This window comes from Pseudophryne corroboree, chromosome 3 (assembly GCF_028390025.1).
Source record: "Pseudophryne corroboree isolate aPseCor3 chromosome 3, aPseCor3.hap2, whole genome shotgun sequence".
Taxonomy (NCBI): domain Eukaryota; kingdom Metazoa; phylum Chordata; class Amphibia; order Anura; family Myobatrachidae; genus Pseudophryne; species Pseudophryne corroboree.
In genome coordinates, this window is record NC_086446.1 from 39,903,787 (window position 1) to 39,925,436 (window position 21,650).

General features: G+C 46.9%; 2 protein-coding genes across 2 annotated transcripts in view; both read right to left on the reverse strand.

The window, feature by feature from the left end:
• Positions 1-5,050: 5,050 nt before the first annotated feature.
• Positions 5,051-6,160, reverse strand: LOC135054653 (oocyte zinc finger protein XlCOF22-like). The gene has a single exon (XM_063957892.1). The coding sequence runs from the start codon at positions 6,150-6,152 to the stop codon at positions 5,745-5,747; it is 408 nt and encodes a 135-aa protein (XP_063813962.1). The 5' UTR covers positions 6,153-6,160; the 3' UTR covers positions 5,051-5,744.
• Positions 6,161-7,094: 934 nt separating this feature from the next.
• Positions 7,095-21,650, reverse strand: part of LOC135057127 (uncharacterized) — a 166,580-nt gene continuing 152,024 nt past the window's right edge. Inside the window, exons 9-12 of the mRNA XM_063963023.1 lie at positions 11,656-11,734; positions 11,439-11,536; positions 9,511-9,940; positions 7,095-8,349 (exon numbers count right to left, since the gene is read on the reverse strand). Of these exons, the coding sequence (XP_063819093.1) occupies positions 7,112-8,349; positions 9,511-9,940; positions 11,439-11,536; positions 11,656-11,734 (1,845 nt within the window). The 3' untranslated portion in view covers positions 7,095-7,111. The remainder of the gene's footprint in view (positions 8,350-9,510; positions 9,941-11,438; positions 11,537-11,655; positions 11,735-21,650) is intronic.

Sequence of the window (21,650 nt, forward strand, 5' to 3'; positions counted from 1 at the left end):
ACGGGCGCCCAGCATCCTCTATGGACTAAGAGAAATGGATTTACCGGTAGGTACCAAAATTCTATTTTCTCGTACGTCCTAGAGGATGCTGGGGTCACATCAAGAACCATGGGGTTATACCAAAGCTCTAGACGGGCGGGAGAGTGTGGATGCCTCTGCAGCACCGACTGACCAAACATGAGGTCCTCATCAGCCAGGGTATCAAACTTGTAGAACTTAGCAAAGGTGTTTGATCCCGACCATGTAGCCGCTCTGCAAAGTTGTAATGCCGAGACCCCCCGGGCAGCCGCCCAGGACGAGACCACCTTTCTGGTAGAATAGGCCTTCACTGATTTTGGTAATGGCAATCCAGCCGTAGAATGAGCCTGCTGAATCGTATGACAGATCCAGCGCGCAATAGTCTGCTTGGAAGCAAGAGCCCCAATCTTGTGAGCATACAGGACAAACAGAGCCTCTATTTTCCTAAACTGAGCTGTTCTGGCGACATAAATTTTCAAAGCTCTGAATACATAGAGAAACTTTGATACCAGCAAGGTGTCAGTAGCCACTGGTACTACAATAGGTTCGTTCAAGTGGAACGACGAAACCACTTTAGGAAGAAATTGCTGACGAGTCCTCAACTCTGCTCTATCTTCATGGAAGATCAAATAAGGGCTCTCATGAGACAAGGACGCTAATCCAGACACCCGCCTTGCGGATGCCAAGGCCAACAGCATAACCACTTTCCAAGTGAGGAATTTCAACTCTGCCTTCTCTAAAGGTTCAAACCAATGAGATTGAAGGAATTGCAACACCACGCTAAGATCCCACGGTGCCACTGGGGGCACAAAGGGAGGTTGGATGTGCAACACGCCTTTCACAAAAAAGTCTGAACTTCTGGAAGGGAGGCCAATTGTTTTTGGAAGAAAACCGATAAGGCTGAAATTTGTACTTTAATTGAGCCCAACCTTAGGCCCGCATCCACACCAGCTTGTAGAATATGGAGAAAACGTCCCAACTGAAATTCTTCCATAGGAGCCTTTTTGGATTCACACCAAGACACGTATTTTCTCCAAATACGGTGGTAATGTTTAGACGTTACTCCTTTTCTAGCCTGAATAAGAGTGGGGATGACTTCCTTGGGAATACCCTTATGAGCTAGGATCCGGCGTTCAACCGCCAAGCCGTCAAACGAAGTCGCGGTAATTCTTGGAACACGCACAGCCCCTGCTGTAACATCCTCCCTCAGAGGAAGAGGCCAGGGATCGTCTATGAGTAATTCCTGAAGATCTGGATACCAAGCCCTCCTCGGCCAGTCTGGAACCATGAGGATCGCACATCTGTTCTTCTTATGATCTTTATCACTTTTGGAACAAGTGGAAGCGGAGGAAACACATACACCGACTGAAACACCCATGGTGTCACTAGGGCATCCACTGCTATTGCTCGAGGGTCTCTCGACCTGGAACAATATCTCTGAAGTTTCTTGTTGAGGCGAGATGCCATCATGTCTATTTGAGGGATTCCCCAAAGACTTGTCACTTCTGCAAAGACCTCTTGATGAAGACCCCACTCTCCTGGATGGAGATCGTGTCTGCTGAGGAAGTCTGCCTCCCAGATGTCCACTCCTGGAATGAAGATTGCTGACAGAGCGCTTGTATGCCTTTCCGCCCAGAGGAGAACCTTTGTGGCCTCTGCCATTGCCGTTCTGCTCTTTGTTCCGCCCTGGTGGTTTACGTATGCTACTGCTGTTATGTTGTCCAACTGAATCAAGATGGGCCGATTGCGAAGATGTTCCGCTTGTAGAAGGCCGTTGTAAACGGCCCTTAACTCCAGCACGTTTATGTGTAGACAAATTTTCTGGCTTGACCATCTTCCCTGGAAGCTTTCCCGATTGCGTGACTGCTCCCCAGCCTCGGAGACTCGCATCCGTGGTCACTAGGATCCAGTTCTGGATCCCGAACTTGCGTCCCTCTAGGAGGTGAGAGCTGTGAAGCCACCACAGGAGTGAGATTCTGGTCTTGGAAGACAGGATTATCCTTCGGTGCATGTGCAGATGAGACCCGGACCACTTGTCCAACAGGACCCACTGAAACACTCTGGCATGGAACCTGCCAAACTGAATGGCCTCGTAGGCCGCCACCATCTTCCCCAGAAACCGAGTGCATTGATGGACCGATACTCTTGCTGGTTTCAGAATTTGTTTGACTAGGCTCTGAATTTCCAGAGCCTTTTCCCCTGGAAGAAAAATTCTCTGTAATTCTGTGTCCAGAATCATTCCCAAAAATGACAGCCGTCTCGTCGGAACCAACTGTGATTTTGGCAAGTTTAGGAGCCAACCATGTTGCTGCAGAATTGTCAGGGAGAGCGTAATGTTCTGCAGTAATCGGTCCCTGGATCTCGCCTTTATCAGGAGATTGTCCAAGTACGGGATAACTGTGAATCCTTGCTTGCGCAGGAGAACCATCATTTCGGCCACTACTTTGGTGAAAACCCTCGGAGCCGTAGACAGACCAAACGGCAACGTCTGAAATTGGTAAGGACAATCCTGCACTGCAAACCGCAGGTAAGCCTGATGTGGAGGATAAATGGGAACATGTAAGTAGGCATCCTTTAGGTCTACCGACACCATAAAATCCCCCTCCTCCAGACTGGAGATCACTGCCCGGAGAGATTCCATCTTGAATTTGAATTTTTTTTAGGTAGAAATTGAGGGATTTGAGGTTCAGGATTGGTCTGACTGAGCCGTCTGGCTTCGGGACCACGAACAGGCTCGAATAAAAGCCTTCTCCCTGCTGTGACGGGGGAACCTTGACAATGACTTAATTGTGACACAATTTTTGTATTGCTGCGCATACCACCTCCCTGTCCGGAAGAGAAGCTGGTAAGGCTGATTTGAAATAATCGGTGAGGGGGAACGTCTTGAAACTCATTTGTACCCCTGGGACACTTTCTAAAACCCAAGGGTCCAGGGCCAAACGAGCCCAGAACTGACTGAAGAGCTTGAGACGTGCCCCCACCGGTGCGGACTCCCGCAGAGGAGCCCCAGCGTCATGCGGTGGATTTGGCAGAAGCCGGAGAAGACTTTTGCTCCCGGGAACTAGCCACGGCCGGTGATCGTTTACCCCTTCCCTTTCCTCTAGTAGCAAGGAAGGAAGACCCTTCGCCTTTTCTGTATTTACTGGACCGAAAGAACTGCATCTGATAGTGGTGTGCTTTCTTTTGTGGTGCAGGCACATAAGGTAAAAATTATGACTTACCCGCAGTAGCCATAGATGCCAAGTCAGCAAGGCCATCACCAAACAATACACCACCTTTATACGGTAGAGACTCCATAGCTTTTTTAGAGTCAGCATCAGCATTCCATTGATGAATCCACAATGCTCTCCTAGCTGAGACTGCCAAGGCATTGGCCCTTGATCCCAAGAGGCCGATATCCCTCTGTCAAAAGAATGCTATCCCTATCCAGGGTATCTATTTCAGATTTTTCGATAGCACCACTCACCCACGCAGACGCAATGGCTGGTCTGAGTAGCGTACCCGTGGTGACAGATGGATTTCAATGTATTTTCCTGCCTACGATCTGCAGGATCCTTTAGGGCTGCCGTGTCAGGGGATGGAAGAGCCACCTTTTCGGACAGCCGTGATAAAGCTTTGTCCACAATGGGGGGTGACTCCCATTTTTCCCTATCCCCAGAGGGAAACGGATACACCACTGGAATCCTTTTGGGAATCTGAAACTTTTTGTCAGGATTTTCCCAAACCTTTTCACAAAGCATGTTGTTCATGAGAGGAAGGAAACGTTACCTCAGGTTTCTTTCCTTTATACATACAGACCCTAGTATCAGGAACAGCAGGGTCCTCAGTGATATGTAATACATCTTTTATTGCCACAATCATGTACTGAATGCTCTTCGCCAGTTTTGGATCTAATCTGGCCTCACTATAGTCGACACTTGAGTCAGTGTCCGTGTCGGTATCCGTGTTTGCCAGTTGGGCAAATGAACGCTTTTGTGACCCCGAGGGGGTCTGGACTTGAAACAATACATCCTCTACGGATTTCTTCCATGCCTGGTTCGGAGACTCAGATTTATCCAATCTCTTATTTATCAGAGCCACACTAGCATTCAAAACAATCACCCAATCTGGTGTCGGCGGTGCCGACAGGGTCACTCCCACAGCTGTTTCTGTCCCTAATACAGTCTCCTCCTGGGAAGAGCACTCTGCCTCAGACATGCCGACACACGTGCACCCAACACACGCAGACACACTGGGTCTATAGGGGACAAACCCACAGTAAAGCCTGTCAGAGAGACAGAGGGAGTTATTGCCAGATCACACCCCAGCACTCAATCCCGGTCTGAAACACCACAGAAAATGCCCCAGACCTGCAGCGCTTTTATAATGTACTTATAATGCACCAAAATAATTGTGTCCCCCACCGTTTTTCACCCTGATACTCATGCAGCAGTGTATGGAAGGACTAGCGTCTCTGCAGCCACGTGTAGAGAAAATGGCGCCAGGCTGTGTGCTGTGAGGGCTAAGCTCCGGCCCCGTAATGGCGCGCTTCAGACCCGCTCTTTTTAAATACATTTTTATACTGGCGGGGGTCCGGACAGTGCCTTGGCACTATGTTCACTCTTGCCAGTTAGTTCTAGAGGTTAAATATGCTGCCAGGGTGCCCCCCCGCGCCCTGTAGTGCCGCTGTGTGTGGGAGCCGATCGCTGAGCGGTACCTCAAAGCCGTCACTGAAGTCTTCTTTTCTTCTACTCACCTGTCTTCTGGTACCTCAGGAGCTAATGGTGTCCTGTAGCCAAAGAAGCAGAGCCATTAAACTCACAGTAGTAGGTCTGACTTCTATCCCCTAAGTCCCACAAAGCAGGGAGACTGTTGCCAGTAGTTCTCCCTGAAAATATAAAACCTAACAAAGTCTTTTCAGAGAAACTCAATAGAGGTCCTCAGAGTGCATCCAGTCTGCCTGGGCACAGATTCTAAACTGGAGTCTGGAGGAGGGGAATAGAGGGAGGAGCCAGTTCACACCCTTTGAAAGTCTTAAAGTGCCCATGTCTCCTCGGACCCCGTCTATACCCCATGGTTCTTGATGTGATCCCAGCATCCCCTGGGATGTATGAGAAATGTGCAGATAGAGTTAGATTAGGGTGGGTTATATTGTTTCTGTGCAGGGTAAATACTGGCTGCTTTATTTTTACACTGCAATTTAAATTTCCGTTTGAACACACCTCACTCAAATCTAACTCTCTCTGCACATGTTACATCTGCCCCACCTGCAGTGCACATGGATTTTCCCATTAGCAGAAGATTTTCGTTTTGCAATCGACCATGAATTAGGCCCATAGACGCTTATATAACACGATGGTCTGGTATTGATGTGGAGAGTGGTGCCGATATCTACTGGCAGGGACAAACTGGGGCTATTTGGATTGGGCATTTGTAAACTTGCAAGCACACATCATGGGGGGGGACGCAAGGACATGACACACGAGGACGTGCTGTAAGGGGGGCGTGGACTTACTGCACGCCCCCATTTCCATGGAGACAGACACTTTGGAAAGTAGGGGCAGCTAAACCAGAAAGCTAGAGGCTGCGCTGCACACGGCCTTCCCATCTCTCTGTGGAACTGGATGAAACCACCAATCCACTGGCACTTCTGGAATATGCCAGAGGTGATAGATGGGCAGTACAGCCCTGTCCAACGCAATAAAGTGTTGCTACAATCCTGTTGTGTATCAGATCATAGTAATGCTTTACTCCTGTGATTTCTGATGTTTAACTAGATATGATTTGCCTGCAAAACTTTTCCCACACTCAGAGCATGGAAATGGTTTCTCACCGGTGTGACTTCTTTGATGTATAACAAGTTCTGATTCACACAGAAAACATTTCCCACACTCAGAGCATGGAAATGTATTCGCACCTGTGTGACTTCTCTGATGTCTAGCAAGATGTGATTTGCGTGTAAAACTGTTCCCACACTCAGAGCATGGAAATGGTTTCTCACCTGTGTGACTTCTCTGATGTGTAACAAGACGTGATTTGAATGGAAAACTTTTCCCACACTGAGAGCATGGAAATGGTTTCTCACCTGTGTGACTTCTCTGATGTCTAACAAGTTCTGATTTACACAGAAAACATTTCCCACACTCACAGAGCATGGAAATGTACTCACCTGCGTGACTTCTCTGATGTCTAAGAAAAAACAATGTGTGTTCCCTAATGCACACTGAGTGAAATATAATACTACATAATAATCAGATATAATGGAGATCTTAGTTGTGTATATCTGCAGCTATAGGGTTAAGCCCCAAGGCCGATCGGCAAGGCTTCTCCGTCACTGGAGGTCCCTAATACTAGGTATGGGTCCGGGATGCAGGACCCCATCATGTCGGCACAGGTCAGCTAACCCAGGTCAGTACACAGGTGAAAGTTAATAAGGGTTAATAAGAAGCACCTAAGTGCTATGTATGTGAAGTGTGATTAAAATAATACAAAAATATATACAAAGTGATAGGGAAAATCATAAGTGTTAATAAAGTGTTAGGGTGTGCAAAACTGAAGCCGCCCAGCCATACCGACATAGGGGCCACCGCACCCCACACCCACCCCATAAATAATTACATATATGTCTGGGTCTGAATGCCCAGTGTAAGGCCACATGATAATGGCTCCTACAGCATCTGAGAGCCAGTTTACCTGGAGACACCCCTAACTTCTCCAATGGCACTCTGGAGTAAGCAATCCATCCTAATGCTGACCCACCCATGCCTCTCTAAATACAATGCACATAATGGCTAGCTCCTCAAGCAGATTGTGATGTCACTCAGGTGCTAAAAGGGAGGGGAAATTCTGTGTAAGAAAAAACAATATGTGTTCCCTAATGCACACTGTATGTAATTATTTATGGGGTGTGTGTGTCAGGTAGACACTTTGGGAAGTAGGGGCGGCTAAACCAGAGAGCCAGAGGATGTGCTGCACATGGCCTTCCCATCTCTCTGTGGAACTGGATGAAACAGACAGTCCATTGGCACTTCTGGAATATGCCAGAGGTGATAGATGGGCAGTCCGGACCTGTCCAATGCAATAAAGTGTTGCTACAACCCCGTTGTGTATCAGATCATAGTAATGCTTTACTCATATGTAATTTCTGATGTTTAACTAGATACGATTTGCCTGCAAAACTTTTCCCACACTCAGAGCATGGAAATGGTTTCTCACCGGTGTGACTTCTTTGATGTATAACAAGCTGTGATTTGACTGCAAAACTTTTCCCACACTCAGAGCATGGAAATGGTTTCTCACCTGTGTGACTTCTTTGATGTCTAACAAGATTTAACTTAAGTGCAAAACTTTTCCCACACTCAGAGCATGGAAATGGTTTCTCACCTGTGTGACTTCTCTGATGTCTAACAAGCTGTGATTTGACTGCAAAACTTTTCTCACACTCAGAGCATGGAAATGGTTTCTCACCTGTGTGACTTCTTTGATGTATAACAAATTCTGTTTTACACAGAAAACATTTCCCACACTCAGAGCATGGAAATGTATTCTCACCTGTGTGACTTCTTTGATGTCTAACAAGATTTAACTTGAGTGCAAAACTTTTCCCACACTCAGAGCATGGAAATGGTTTCTCACCTGTGTGACTTCTCTGATGTCTAACAAACTGTGATTTGCTTGCAAAACTTTTCCCACACTCAGAGCATGGAAATGGTTTCTCACCTGTGTGACTTCTCTGATGTCTAACAAGTCCTGATTTACACAGGAAACATTTCCCACACTCAGAGCATGGAAATGTATTCTCACCTGTGTGACTTCTCTGATGTCTAACAAGTCCTGATTTACACAGGAAACATTTCCCACACTCAGAGCATGGAAATGGTTTCTCACCTGTGTGACTTCTCCGATGTCTAACAAACTGTGATTTGCTTGCAAAACTTTTCCCACTCTCAGAGCATGGAAATGGTTTCTCACCTGTGTGCCTTCTCTGATGTGCAACAAGATGTGATTTGACTATAAAACATTTCCCACACTCAGAACATGGAAATGGTCTCTCACCTGTATGACTTCTCTGATGTACAACAAGTTGTGATTTGCGTGCAAAACTTTTCCCACACTCAGAGCATGGAAATCTTTTATCACATGTATGAGCTGCACGATGTGTAACAAAATCTGAGGTATTAGATGAACAGTCATCGCGATTAGAGGGATCAGATGAAGTATCAGGTACTGGATGTATAGTTAGAGAAATGGGGATGTCTCCTGGAGAATCCTGTGTGGTGTTATCTTCTATTTTACTATCTGCAGACAAGATGAGATCTCCCTCCAAGGATTTCCTGCTTGTGCCTCCATCTGCTGGAAATAATATAACTATTATAATGCACAGTTCTATATACAGTGCACACATATTACTCCGCTCTACAGAGATTAACTAGAAAATCACATTATTTCTTGCCCGGTGGAGCTAACAATCTATATTCCACATGACACACTAGGGTTCACATATGTCAGAAGCCAATTAAACTACCAGTATGATTTTTGCAGAGGTGTAGGAAACACACACAAACTCCACACAGATAGAACCTCGGTTGGGAACTCAACTCATCACTAATGCTGCGAGACAACACTGCTCACCACTACACCACCGTGTTACTATTATGAATAATGTTTAGTTGTTAAATTTCAACTTATAACCTATGACCACATTATTACAATTATAAATGTACTAACATCAAGTAAGACTCTCGGAGAACAGATAAAATATTGTCTTCTGCTCCCACAATCACAGATGTCATAGCCCCAGCCACAGGGATATGCAGATAGCACATCACCAATGATTATCTCTCCCCCACATAATACAGACTTTGCTATGTAACGTACACAGGCCAGCATTACAGAACAAGAAGCCTCTTCAGCTAGTGACATTGCTAAACACAATATCTATCCAGACTGCCCCCACACATACATAAAGAACACTTGTGGGCTGAACTACCAACATCTGCTTCCACACTACACAAAGTGCTCCAGGTGGATATGTATGTTGCAACGGCAGCCTCTATACGGTCCTCTGGTCATCCCCAGGTAGAATAGTCCCACCAGACTTATGCTAGTAAATTAAGCCAATAAGTCAATCATTATAGTGACGACCTAATTACAGTTGTATGAGACACACCAGAGAGTGTGGGGAGGAGACTGGTCAGCTTTCTGGCCTGGTAACACACAGTGACATGATGTGAGGTGGAGAACAGGAGAACAATAGGGGATGATGGCTCCTGATGTATGAAATACACCAGAGAGTGTGGGGAGGAGACTGGCCAGATCTCTGGGCAGGTAAGACAATGACATGATGTGAGGGAGAGAGCAGTATAATAGGGGCTGATGTTACCCGACTCCCACATTGAGCAGATACATTACCCTCATTAGTCTGTACTGACAGAGGAGGGTGTAGGGGAAGAGACATCTGTAGTGATGCAGCAAGGAGAATATGTGACTCTTTTCTGTAATAAGGATTATTACCTGTGCTGATATCTGTAGGCATTTCCTCTTCCTTACACTTCTGATCACTCCTCACATACGTCTCTTCTTCTCCCTCTATATCTTCTGCCTTTATATCAGTCACATACGTCTCTTCTTCTCCCTCTATTTCCTCTGCCTTCATATCAATCACATACGTCTCTTCTCCCTCTATATCTTCTGCCTTCATATCAGTCACATACGTCTCTTCTTCTCCCTCTATATCTTCTGCCTTCATATCAGTCACATACGTCTCTTCTTCTCCCTCTATATCTTCGGCCTTCATATCAGTCACATACGTCTCTTCTTCTCCCTTCATATCAGTCACATACGTCTCTTCTTCTCCATCTGTATCTTCTACCTTCATATCAGTCACATATGTCTCTTCTTCTCCCTCTGTATCTTCGGCCTTAGTATCAGAAAGGTGCTCATCCTGAATAACAACAAAATAACACTTTAGTAATGTCTGATTACATTAAGACTGAACAATAGAATATCACTGTATAAGACACACAGCTTCTCTACAGATCATATAGGGATAGTGTGGCCGGAGATCCCGTCAGCCACAGGGACAATGGTGTCAGCGGCACTTAAGGGGTTATTCCTCAGTGTCCGGCGCCATTTTACAGAGACAATGGGCGCTAGGCGCCCCATTCACATGTACTAACGGCGCCGGGAGCAGAATGTATAAAAATGTGTCTATGTTATATCACTGCGCTGTGCGCAGTTGGAGAGTTATACACTGCACGTTTTATAATGTATTTGTATCCAAGATGCTCTTAGTAACTATAGGATAAGTCCTAGCACACTCTCACATAGGAAGTCATATGCTCAGTAACCTCCTAGTGTGATCAGATCTTTTGATGTGTTGGTCAGGGCACCGCAGGTAATGTGCTTGGGTTCTGCAGTTCCTGTGAGAAGGTGTAAGAGTGAAATGACCAATGCTTTGGTTACAACACTTCCGGTGAAATGACCCCTAGGTGTTCTTTTGGTGTGTCTATGCTAATGGGGAAATCAGTTTGTTTTCAATGATTTACTGAATATTCACTCCAGATACGTAAATGGCAGGAGGAAACAATTTCTATACTTTATATAAAGTTGTTTTCCTGTACCATTTGTTACAAATACAAACACTACTGTATAAACTATAGAATCTATGTGATCAAAGGAGACTTGTAAATTACCAGGTGGTAAAGGAAGCTGTTTAAATGATATCAAACTTTATGTGACAGGAAGGAGGAAATTGCTTTATGCATTTATTTCCTTTTAAAATTGAATTTATTTATTTATATTTTGTAAGATATCGTGATTGGATGGAAAAGACTCAGGGTGGGACTACCCCATGAGATTCAGAGTGGTTTTACGGTATAAAAAGGTTCCTGCGATCCTCAGCGGGATATACACCATCTTCTGTCTGCTGTGAACATCTGCTGTATTGCCGCTGCCCCTAGAATTAGGGAAGAGTTCTTTTTAGAACTATTTGAGCGAATAAACATATTTTGCCTCAAGACGACCGCTTCATCTTCTGACCTGCAGGGTTATGTCAAACATAGCCCCGTTATTCGGCTGTTTTGGGTACACCCAGCGTCTCCAAGCTCCGCCTTATGCCAGCTACCATTCCGTGCTTGGGCAAGCGATTAGTGGGGATCAGTCAACGCCACACAGGTGTGGTAAGACAGCGTGTCGACGCATACACAGCAGAACTATGGTTCCAGACGCCACAGGATGGAGTTTGGTGGTGGCAGCATAGTACCCGCCCATTGCGCAGTGGGTGGAGTCAGTAACAGGCGGTTACTGACGGTAAGCGGGAATCCCCTAATTGGCCAGATCCTTTGTGACCTGGACCCCATTCTGTGATGGCGGAACTGTCGCAGGTGTCCGGTCACAGATAGTCACTTTGGTATATTGGTGAGACCTTACATCCCACCTACCTGATCCTCCTGTGGGATCCTGTGATTCTCCTCTGTAAAATCCTGGAAAAACAGAGGATGGGGACTTCTCTCTGGGGTAGCTCTGTTACTGGGTCCATCTGTAGGAGACACACAGTGACTGAGTACATTGTATATTTGTGATTATCAGATGATGTGTGTATATAAAGGGCCCCCATACCTGCTCTCCCCTGTACAATACATGACAGTCTCCTCTTACCCAGTGATGTGAGGGGCCGGTGATTCTCCATCATCACGTCCTTGCACAGACCCCTGTGTTCCTCTATATACGCCCCCTCCTGCATGGAGAGATAGACAGTGACATCCTGACACCTTATAGGCACCTGACACACCCAATGATACACACTATAGAAAAAGAACATCCTCACAGATTATCGTGACTGTCTCTTAGTGTTATGTTAGTCAATGTGAATATAAGGAGACGCTACCTACTACCACAGTGTATACACAAAGAGCAGAAATCTGCAGCTACATAGGCGCCGGTCTCATCTCATATATAAAACACAAGCTTATATTAAAAAATATTAAAATAATAGAAATCCTCACAAAACAGCCCATAAATAACAAAAGCAGAGGTTGTGGTAGACTTACCTAGATAACCCTCTTTCTCTGAAGTCCACGGGATCTACCTTGGGATATATAGTAGCGACAGCGGAACGGGCACCAAACAGCTAAGCTTTTCAGACTCCCAGGATGCTATGGGCCAGCCCCCTATATTCCCGCCTCCTGGCTCAGGCAATTCAGTTTGTTTCAAAGCTCAAGGCAGGAGCAGTTCAAGAGGGAGACCTATTAGTGAGAAGAACATACACACACTTCTATACCAAAGGACAGGAAAGGGTTAGTAAGTGTACAGATTCTCAAATCAGGTGCCTCAGGGTGGGATCCCTGTGAACACTGTGGACTTCAGAGAAAGAGGGTTATCTACGTAGTGTTCCATTCTAGCACCCTGCACCTTTCAAAACACGTGCAGTTCCTCTTTCCTGCCTGGAGTGTCGCTCTCTGCTCTGGTGCTTCTAAGAACACTCTGCTCTGCATTTTAGTGCTGAGATACAGAGCAGAGTGTTCTGAGAAGCGCCAGAGCAGAGAGTGACACCAAAGGCAGGAAAGAGCAACTGCACAAGTTATTAAAGGTGCAGGGTGCTAGAAAGAACACTGATCTAGGTAAATCTACCATAACCTCTGCTTTCTCTATCTGGGTCCACAGTGATCTACAGGATCTACCTTGGGACATCCCAAAGTAGCTACTAGTGGTGGAGATGCTCCTGATTGCAAAGGAGAATTCTTCACCCAAATACAGCATCCTGAGAGGCAAATGTGTCAAAGGCATAATGTCTAATGAATGTGTTAATGGATGACCACGTGGCTGCCTTACAAATTTGATCAGCTGAGGCGACATAGTAGGCTGTCCAAGAAGGTCCTACCTTACGAGTAAAGTGGCCAGACACATTGGGCCCAATTCAGATCTGATCGCTGCTGTGCGTTTTCGAAGCACTGGGCGGTCGCCCAGCATCCTCTATGGACTACGAGAAAAGAATTTACCGGTAGGTAATTAAAATCCTATTTTCTCTTACATCCTAGAGTATGCTGGCGTCCATTTTAGTACCAAGGGGATGTACCAAAGCTCCAAGTATGGGAGGGAAAGTGCTGAAACTCCTGCAGAACAGATTGACCAAACATCAGGTCCTCAAAGGCCAAAGTATCGAACTTGTAGAACTTAGCAAACGTGTTTAACCCTGACCAAATAGCTGCTCGGCAAAGCTGTAAGCCGAGACACCCCGGGCAGCCGCCCAGGAGGAATCCACCTTTACGAGTAGTGTGCCTTAACAGATTTTGGACATGGCAATCCTGCCGTAGAATTAGCATGCTGGATAGTGAACCTGATCCAGCGAGAAATCGTCTGCTTAGAAGCATGACACCCAACCTTGTTGGGATCATAAAGGACAAAGAGAAAGTCCGATTTCCTGTGACGAGAAGTTCTCTTCACATAAATCTTCAAAGCCCTCACAACATCCAAGGACTTGGAGGAAATTGAGGAGTCAGTAGCCACTGGCACAATAGGTTGGTTGATATGAAACATTGACACAACCTTAGGAAGAAACTGCTGATGTGTTCTGAGCTCAGCTCTAGCTTCATGAAAAATCAAGTAGGGGCTCTTGCAGGACAAAGTTCCCAATTCCGACACATGTCTAGCAGATGCTAGAGCCAACAGTGTGACCACCTTCCAAGTAATAAACTTGACTTCCACCTTCTGCAAAGGCTAAAACCAATCCGACTGTAGGAACTGCAGCACCACATTAAGATACCAAGGTGCCGTAGGAGGCACAAAGGGTGGCTGGATGTGCAGAACCCCTTTCAACAAAGTCTGAACCTCAGGGAGAGCAGCCAATTGTTTCTGGAAGAAAATGGATAAGGCCGAAATCTGGACATTAATGGAGCCCAAGCGTAGGCCCACATCCCCATCCGCTTGCAGAAAGAGGTGAAACCGTCCAGCTGAAACTCCACTGTAGGAAGCTTCTTGGATTCACACCAAGACACATACTTCTTCCAAATCCGTGGTAATGTTTAGACATTACGCCCTTCCTAGCCTGGATTAGGGTAAGGATGACCTTCTTCGGATTACCCTTCCGAGCTAAAATCCAGCGTTCAACCTCCAAGCCGTCAAACATAGCCGTGGTAAGTTTTGATAGGCGAATGGCCCCTATAGGAGAAGGTCCTCTCGCAAAGAGGATGAGGCCTCGGATCCTCCAGCAGTAATTCCAGGAGATCCGCGTACCAAGCCTGTCTTGGCCAGTTCGGAGCAATGAGGCTTGCCTAAACTCTTGTTCTCTTTATTAGTTTGAGAACTTTTGGAATAAGTGGAAGTGGAGGGAACACATACACTGACTGGAACACCCACGGAGTTACCAAAGCGTCTACCCCCACTGCTTGTGGGTCTCTCGACCTGGAACAGTACCTCCGAAGCTTTTTGTTGAGGCGGGAGGCCTTCACGTCTATCTGAGGAACTCCCCACCGACTTGTTACCTTTGTGAACACCTCCGGGTGGAGGCTCCATTTTCCTGGATGGAGATTGTGTCTGCTGAGAAAGTCCACTTCCCAGTTGTTCACTCCCAGAATGAAGATGGCTGACAGCGCCAGCACGTGTTTTTCTGCCCAGAGGAGGATTCTTGTCACCTCTGACATTGCCGCTCTGCTCTTCGTTCCACCTGGACGGTTTATGTAGGACACTGCTGTTGCATTGTCTAACTAAACCTGAATGGGCCGATCTTGCAGACGATGTGTCACCTTTGACATCGCCGCTCTGCTCTTCGTTCCGCCTTGACGGTTTATGTAGGATAATGCCGTTACATTGTCCAACTGAACCTGAATGGCCCGATCTTGCAGAAGATGTGACGCTTGTAGAAGACCGTTGTATACGGCCCTCAGTTCCAGAATGTTTATCGGAAGGATGGATTCTAGACTTGACCACTTTCCTTGAAAGTTTTCCCCTTGGGTGACTGCTCCCCAACATCTGAGACTTGCATCCGTGGTTAGAAGGATCCAATTCTGAATTCCGAACCAGCGGCTCTCGAGAAAGTGAGAAGCTTGCTGCCACCATGGGAGCGAAATCCTGGCTTTCGGCGACAGGAGTATCCGCTGGTGCATGTGTCCAGGAGATCCAGTTAGAAAGACTGTCCGTGGAATGTTCCATACTGTAGAGCCTCGTAAGCCGCTACCATCTTCACCAGAAGGCGAATGCACTGATGAACTGATACCCAGGCTGGCGTGACCAGTGTTAGGGTACAAGCGCCGGCCCAAGACGCCCCTCACGCACCAACACAGTGTGTTGAGCCAGCCAGAGCGTAACCTGCGAGATCTGCGCTCCCACAATTGTGCCGCCATACCCGCTGGCTTCCCTCTAACCGGGTCGCCGGCATCATACTCACCACCTCTTCTTTCTTCTGGCTGTTAAGGGGTGGCGGCCGTGCTGCGGGAATGAGCGGTCGCCTCAGGGGCTTGCGATCATCACCCTGAGGAGCTCAGTGCCCTGTCAGAGGAGACAGAGAACCATTAACTTCTACAGTTGGTTCCTACTCCCCCCCCCTTAAGTCCAACGAAGCAGGGAGGCTGTTGCCAGGAGCCTGACTGTGACCTAACAACTCAGAAAACAATAAAAACTATAAAAACTCCTAAGAGCTCTCCTAGCTGTGACCGGCTCCTCCGGGCCCCTTTTCTAAACTGGGTATGGTAGGAGGGGCACAGAGGGAGGAGCCAGACCACACTATCAAACTTTTAAAGTGCCCATGACTCAAAGTGGACCCGTCTATACCCCATGGTACTAAAATGGACCCCAGCATCCACTAGGACGTAAGAGAAAAGAACTTAAGCTGTCAACCATCTGAGATCCACTCGAATCAGTGGTTCAAAAGTAGCAACTTGAAGTGCCCTGAGAACTCATTCTAGATCCCAGGGAGCTGTAGGGGGAACAAAAGGAGGTTGAATGTGAAGCAATACCTGGAAAAAAGTGTGAACATCCTCTAGGTTAGAAATTTTCTTTTGAAACCATACAGATAATGCTGACACTTGTACCTTCAAGGAAGCTATACGGAGACCCTTGTCCATTCCTGCTTGAAGAAAACCTAGAATTCTAGAAACTCTAAAAGACCTATGATCTAAACTTATGGCAGCGCACCACAGAAAATACACTTCCGGCAGTCCCCACTTGTTGACCAGGATCTGAAAGACTCATGGATGTAAGGCCCATTAGTTTACAAGAATACCGCGCCTGCTGAGAAAGTCCACTTCCCACTTTAGGACTCCTGGTATGAAAAATGCTGACAAGGCTGGATGATGAAGTTCCGCCCACTTTATCATGTGGCTTACCTCTTCCATTGCCATTCAACTTTCAGTACCTCCATGGTGATTGAAGTACGCTACTGCTGTGGCATTGTCCGAGCGAATCTGAATCGGTTTGCCTTGAAGTATTTCTTTTGCTTGGGTGAGTGCCATGTATATGGCCCGAAGCTCCAGGACATTGATTGGCAGATGACTTTCTTCCTTGGTCCAGCGTCCCAGGAACCAGTACTGTTCTGTCACGGCTCCCCAGCCCTGAAGACTTGTGTGTGTTGTCAGCACCTCCCAATCTGAGATCCAAAAGGGTCACCCTTTATCCAGATGGGACGTGTCTGTAGCGACTAGGCTAATGACCGATGCACTTCCTCAGGAAGAATAAATTGTCTGGGGTTTTATCGTCTGCTGCGGTCTATTCCATATGGAGAGAAACAGATGTTGAAGGGGTCTTGAAAGGAATTGAGCATATTCTACCATGTCAAATGATAAGACCATTGATCCCAGAACTCACATTACAGCCTGGATGGATACTCTCCGATTGTGTAGCAATTCCTGAACCCTCGTCTGTAATGTGTTTATTTTGCTCAAAAGGTAGAAAGATTCTCTGAAGACTGGTATCCAATACAGCCCCTAGATGGGTCATTCGTTGTGATGGAACTAACGAGGACTTTGCCCAATTTATGAGCCAGTCATGATCCTGTAGATGGGCTATTGTCACTTGGAGATAGCACTGCAAAGTTTCCTGGGACTGAGCCAGGATAAGCAAGTCGTCTAGATATGGGAAAATCCTTACTCTCTGACGACGGAGATGAGCTACCCCACCATGATCTTGGTAAATACCCTTGGAGCTGTAGCCAGTCAAGAAGGTAGAGCCTGGAACTGGAAATACTGTTGGAGGATAGAAAACCTGAGATAACACTGATGAGAAGCTATCGGTACATGGACATAAGCATCCTGAATATCCAGGGACACAATAAAATTCCCTGGCTCAAAAGCTAGAATGGACCGCAAGGTGTCTATACAGAATCGGGGCACCCAGATATATTTGTTCAGAGTCTTAAGATTGGAAATGAGTCGGTAAGATTAATTCGGTTTCTGAACCAAAAACAGGTTGGAATAGAAACCTCGTCCTCTCTGTGCTGTAGGAAACCGGCACTATTACTCCTGACTGCAGCAAATTCCGAACTGCGTCCTCTAAAGCCCTGGCTTTCGATTCCACCGGAGATGGGCTGGTACAAAAGAATCTTTGATGGAGGTTTTTACTGAAGGAAAAAGCGTAACAGTGAGACACTGCTCCTTGCACCCAGATATCTGTGGTGGACTGCTGCCATACCTGTGCAAAAATAATTCAGCCTCCCACCCTGGGTTTCCCCAGGTGGAGGTCCACGCCATAAGGCCAATGGCTTGCTTTTTTGTTTAGAAGCAGCGCGTTTGGTTGACTAAGGCTGCTTGGTCTTAATCTTACCAGTTTTATCTGATTGAGGCTGCTTGCTGTAAACCTTTCCTTTTGCTTTACTATGAGCCCGAAAGCCAGAAATTTGGCTTACATGAAGAAGGAAACTTCACCTTTTTGGAGTCTGTCTCAGACACAAGAATAATATTTAATTCTGTGCCAAATAGAATCTCTCCAACAAAAGGCAAAGATTCCAGGACCTTCTTGGATTCTGAATCAGCCTTCCATGCACGTAGCCAGATAGCTCTGGGAGCTGCTACCAAGAAGGCACAGCCTGAGAAGCTACTGTACCAATATCTAGGGCACCTTCTTCAATAAAAGCAGCTGCCTGCTTTATACATGCAATATGGGGTAAATGTTCTCTTGTAGCTGATGAAAGATCTTCCAACGCATCTCCCCAGCCTGACACTGCTTTAGCCACCCAGGCTGTAGCCATAACTGGGCTAGTCACTGACCCTGCTAAGGAAACCACAGTCTTAAGAAAACCATCAATCTTTCCGTCAGTCACATCATTTAATGATGTTGAAGGCAGGGGTAATGTAGATTTATGCATAAGTCGCACTACGCGTGCATCTACCTTGGAAGGAACCTCCCTTTTTAACCAGTCTACAGTAGGAAAAGGATAAAAAGAACCCCATTCTTTGGTAATCTTAAACTTCTTACCGGGTGTAACCCATGCCTCTTGCATAATTTCTTCCAGCTGATCTGAGTTAGGAAAATAAGAATTTACTCACCGGTAATTCTATTTCTCATAGTCCGTAGTGGATGCTGGGTACTCCGTAAGGACCATGGGGTATAGACGGGCTCCGCAGGAGACTGGGCACTCTAAGAAAGATTAGGTACTATATCTGGCGTGCACTGGCTCCTCCCTCTATGCCCCTCCTCCAGACCTCAGTTAGGGAAACTGTGCCCAGAAGAGCTGACATTACTAGGAAAGGATTTGGAATCCAGGGTAAGACTCATACCAGCCACACCAATCACACCGTACAACTTGTGATAACTATACCCAGTTAACAGTATTAATAACAAATGAGCCTCATTAAGAGATGGCTCAAAACAATAACCCTTTAGTTAAGCAATAACTATATACATGTATTGCAGAGAGTCCGCACGTGGGACGGGCTCCCAGCATCCACTACGGACTACGAGAAATAGAATTACCGGTGAGAAAATTCTTATTTTCTCTGACGTCCTAGTGGATGCTGGGTACTCCGTAAGGACCATGGGGATTATACCAAAGCTCCCAAACGGGCGGGAGAGTGCGGATGACTCTGCAGCACTGAACGAGCAAACTCAAGGACCTCCTCAGCCAGGGTATCAAACTTGTAGAATTTTGCAAAAGTGTTTGAACCCGACCAAGTAGCAGCTCGGCAAAGTTGTAAAGCCGAGACCCATCGGGCAGCCGCCCAAGAAGAGCCCACCTTCCTTGTGGAATGGGCTTTTACAGATTTAGGATGCGGCAGTCCAGCCGTGGAATGTGCAAGTTGAATCGTGCTACAGATCCAGCGAGCAATTGTCTGCTTCGAAGCAGGAGCATCCAGCTTGTTGGGTGCATGCAGGATAAATAGCGAGTCAGTCTTTCTGACTCTAGCGGTCCTGGAAACATAGATTTTCAGGGCCCGGACTACGTCCAGTAACTTGGAATCCTCCAAGTCCAGAGTAGCCGCAGGCACCACAATAGGTTGGTTCAAATGAAACGCTGATACCACCTTAGGGAGAAACTGGGGACGAGTCCTCAGTTCCGCCCTGTCCATATGGAAAATCAGATATGGGCTTTTACACGACAAAGCCGCTAATTCTGACACCCGCCTGGCCGAAGCCAAGGCCAATAGCATGACCATCTTCCACTTGAGATAATTTAGCTCCACGGTCTTAAGTGGCTCAAACCAATGTGATTTTAGGAAATCCAACACCACGTTGAGATCCCAAGGTGCCACTGGGGGCACAAAAGGAGGCTGAATATGCAGCACTCCCTTAACAAACGTCTGAACTTTTTGTTCTGTGTCCAGAACCATACCCAGGAATAGCTGACGCGTCGCAGGAATCAGCTGCGACTTCGGGATATTCAGAATCCAGCCGTGCTGATGCAGCACTTCCTGAGATAGTGCTACGCTGACTAGCAACTGCTCCTTGGACCTCGCCTTTATCAGGAGATCGTCCAAGTACGGGATAATTATAACTCCCTTCTTTCGAAGGAGTATCATCATTTCGGCCATTACCTTGGTAAATACCCTCAGTGCTGTGGACAGACCAAACGGCAACGTCTGGAATTGGTAATGACAGTCCTGTACCACAAACCTGAGGTACTCCAGGTGGGGTGGGTAAATGGGGACATGCAGGTATGCATCCTTGATGTCCAATGACACCATAAAATCCCCCTCTTCAAGGCTTGCAATAACCGCCCTGAGCGATTCCATCTTGAACTTCCTTATATAAGTGTTCAAGGATTTTAAATTTAGGATGGGTCTCACCGAACCGTCTGGTTTCGGTACCACAAACATTGTGGACTAGCAACCCCACCCCTGTTGAAGGGGGGGTACCTTGATTATCACCTGCTGGAGGTACAGCTTGTGAATAGCGTCCAGTACTACCTCCCTTTCTTTGGGAGCAGCCGGCAAGGCAGATTTGAGGTAACGGCGAGGGGGAGTGGCCTCGAACTTCAGCTTGTATCCCTGAGATGCCACTTGCAGAACCCAGGGATCCACCCGTGAGCGAACCTACTGGTCGCTGAAGTTCCGGAGATGCGCCCCCACCACACCTGGCTCCGCCTGTGGAGCCCCAGCATCATGCGGTGGACTTAAAGGACGCGGGGGAGGATTTTTGTTTCTGGGAACTGGCTGTCTGGTGCAGCTTTTTCCCTCTTCCCCTGCCTCTGGGCAGAAAGGAAGCGCCTCTGACCCGCTTGCCTTTTTGTGGCTGAAAGGACTGTACCTGATAATACGGTGCTTTCTTAGGCTGTGAGGAAACCTGAGGTAAAAATGACGACTTCCCAGCTGTCGCTGTGGATACTAGGTCCGAGAGACCATCCCCAAACAATTCCTTACCCTTATAAGGCAAAACCTCCATGTGCCTTTTAGAATCAGCATCACCTGTCCACTGCCAAGTCCATAATACTCTTCTGGCAGAAATGGACATTGCATTAATTCTAGATGCCAGCCGGCAGATATCCCTCTGTGCATCCCTCATATATAAGACTACGTCTTTAATATGCTCTATGGTCAGCAAAATAGTATCCATGTCTAGGGTAACAATATTACCTGACAGGGTATCGGACCAAGCTGCTGCAGCACTACACATCCATGCTGAAGCAATTGCAGGTCTCAGTATAGTACCTGAGTGTGTATATACAGACGTCAGGATAGCCTACTGCTTTCTATCAGCAGGCTCCTTTAAGGCGGCCGTATCCTGAGACGGCAGTGCCACCTTTTTTGACAAGCATGTGAGCGCCTTATCCACCCAAGGGGATGTCTCCCAACGTAACCTGTCCTCTGGCGGGAAAGGGTACGTCATCAGTAATTTTTTTGAAATCACCAGTTTCTTATCTGGGAAAGCCCACGCTTCTTCACACACTTCATTTAACTCATCTGAAGGGGGAAAAACCACTGGTTGCTTTTTCTCCCCAAACATAATACCCTTTTTAGTGGTACCTTGGTTAATGTCAGAAATGTGCAACACATTTTTCATTGCCGTAATCATGCAACGGATGGCCCTTGTGGAATGTACATTAGTCTCGTCCTCGTCGACACTGGAGTCAGACTCCGTGTCGACATCTGTGTCTGCCATCTGAGGTAGCGGGCGTTTTTGAGCCCCTGATGGCCTTTGAGACGCCTGGGCAGGCACGGGCTGAGAAGCCGGCTGTCCCACAGCTGTTATGTCATCGAACCTTTTATGTAAGGAGTTGACACTGTCAGTTA

Excerpts from the sequence above, each read along its gene's own strand:
- LOC135054653 (XM_063957892.1), bottom strand. The coding sequence starts at position 6,152 with ATGCTCTGTGAGTGTGGGAAATGTTTTCTGTGTAAATCAGAACTTGTT.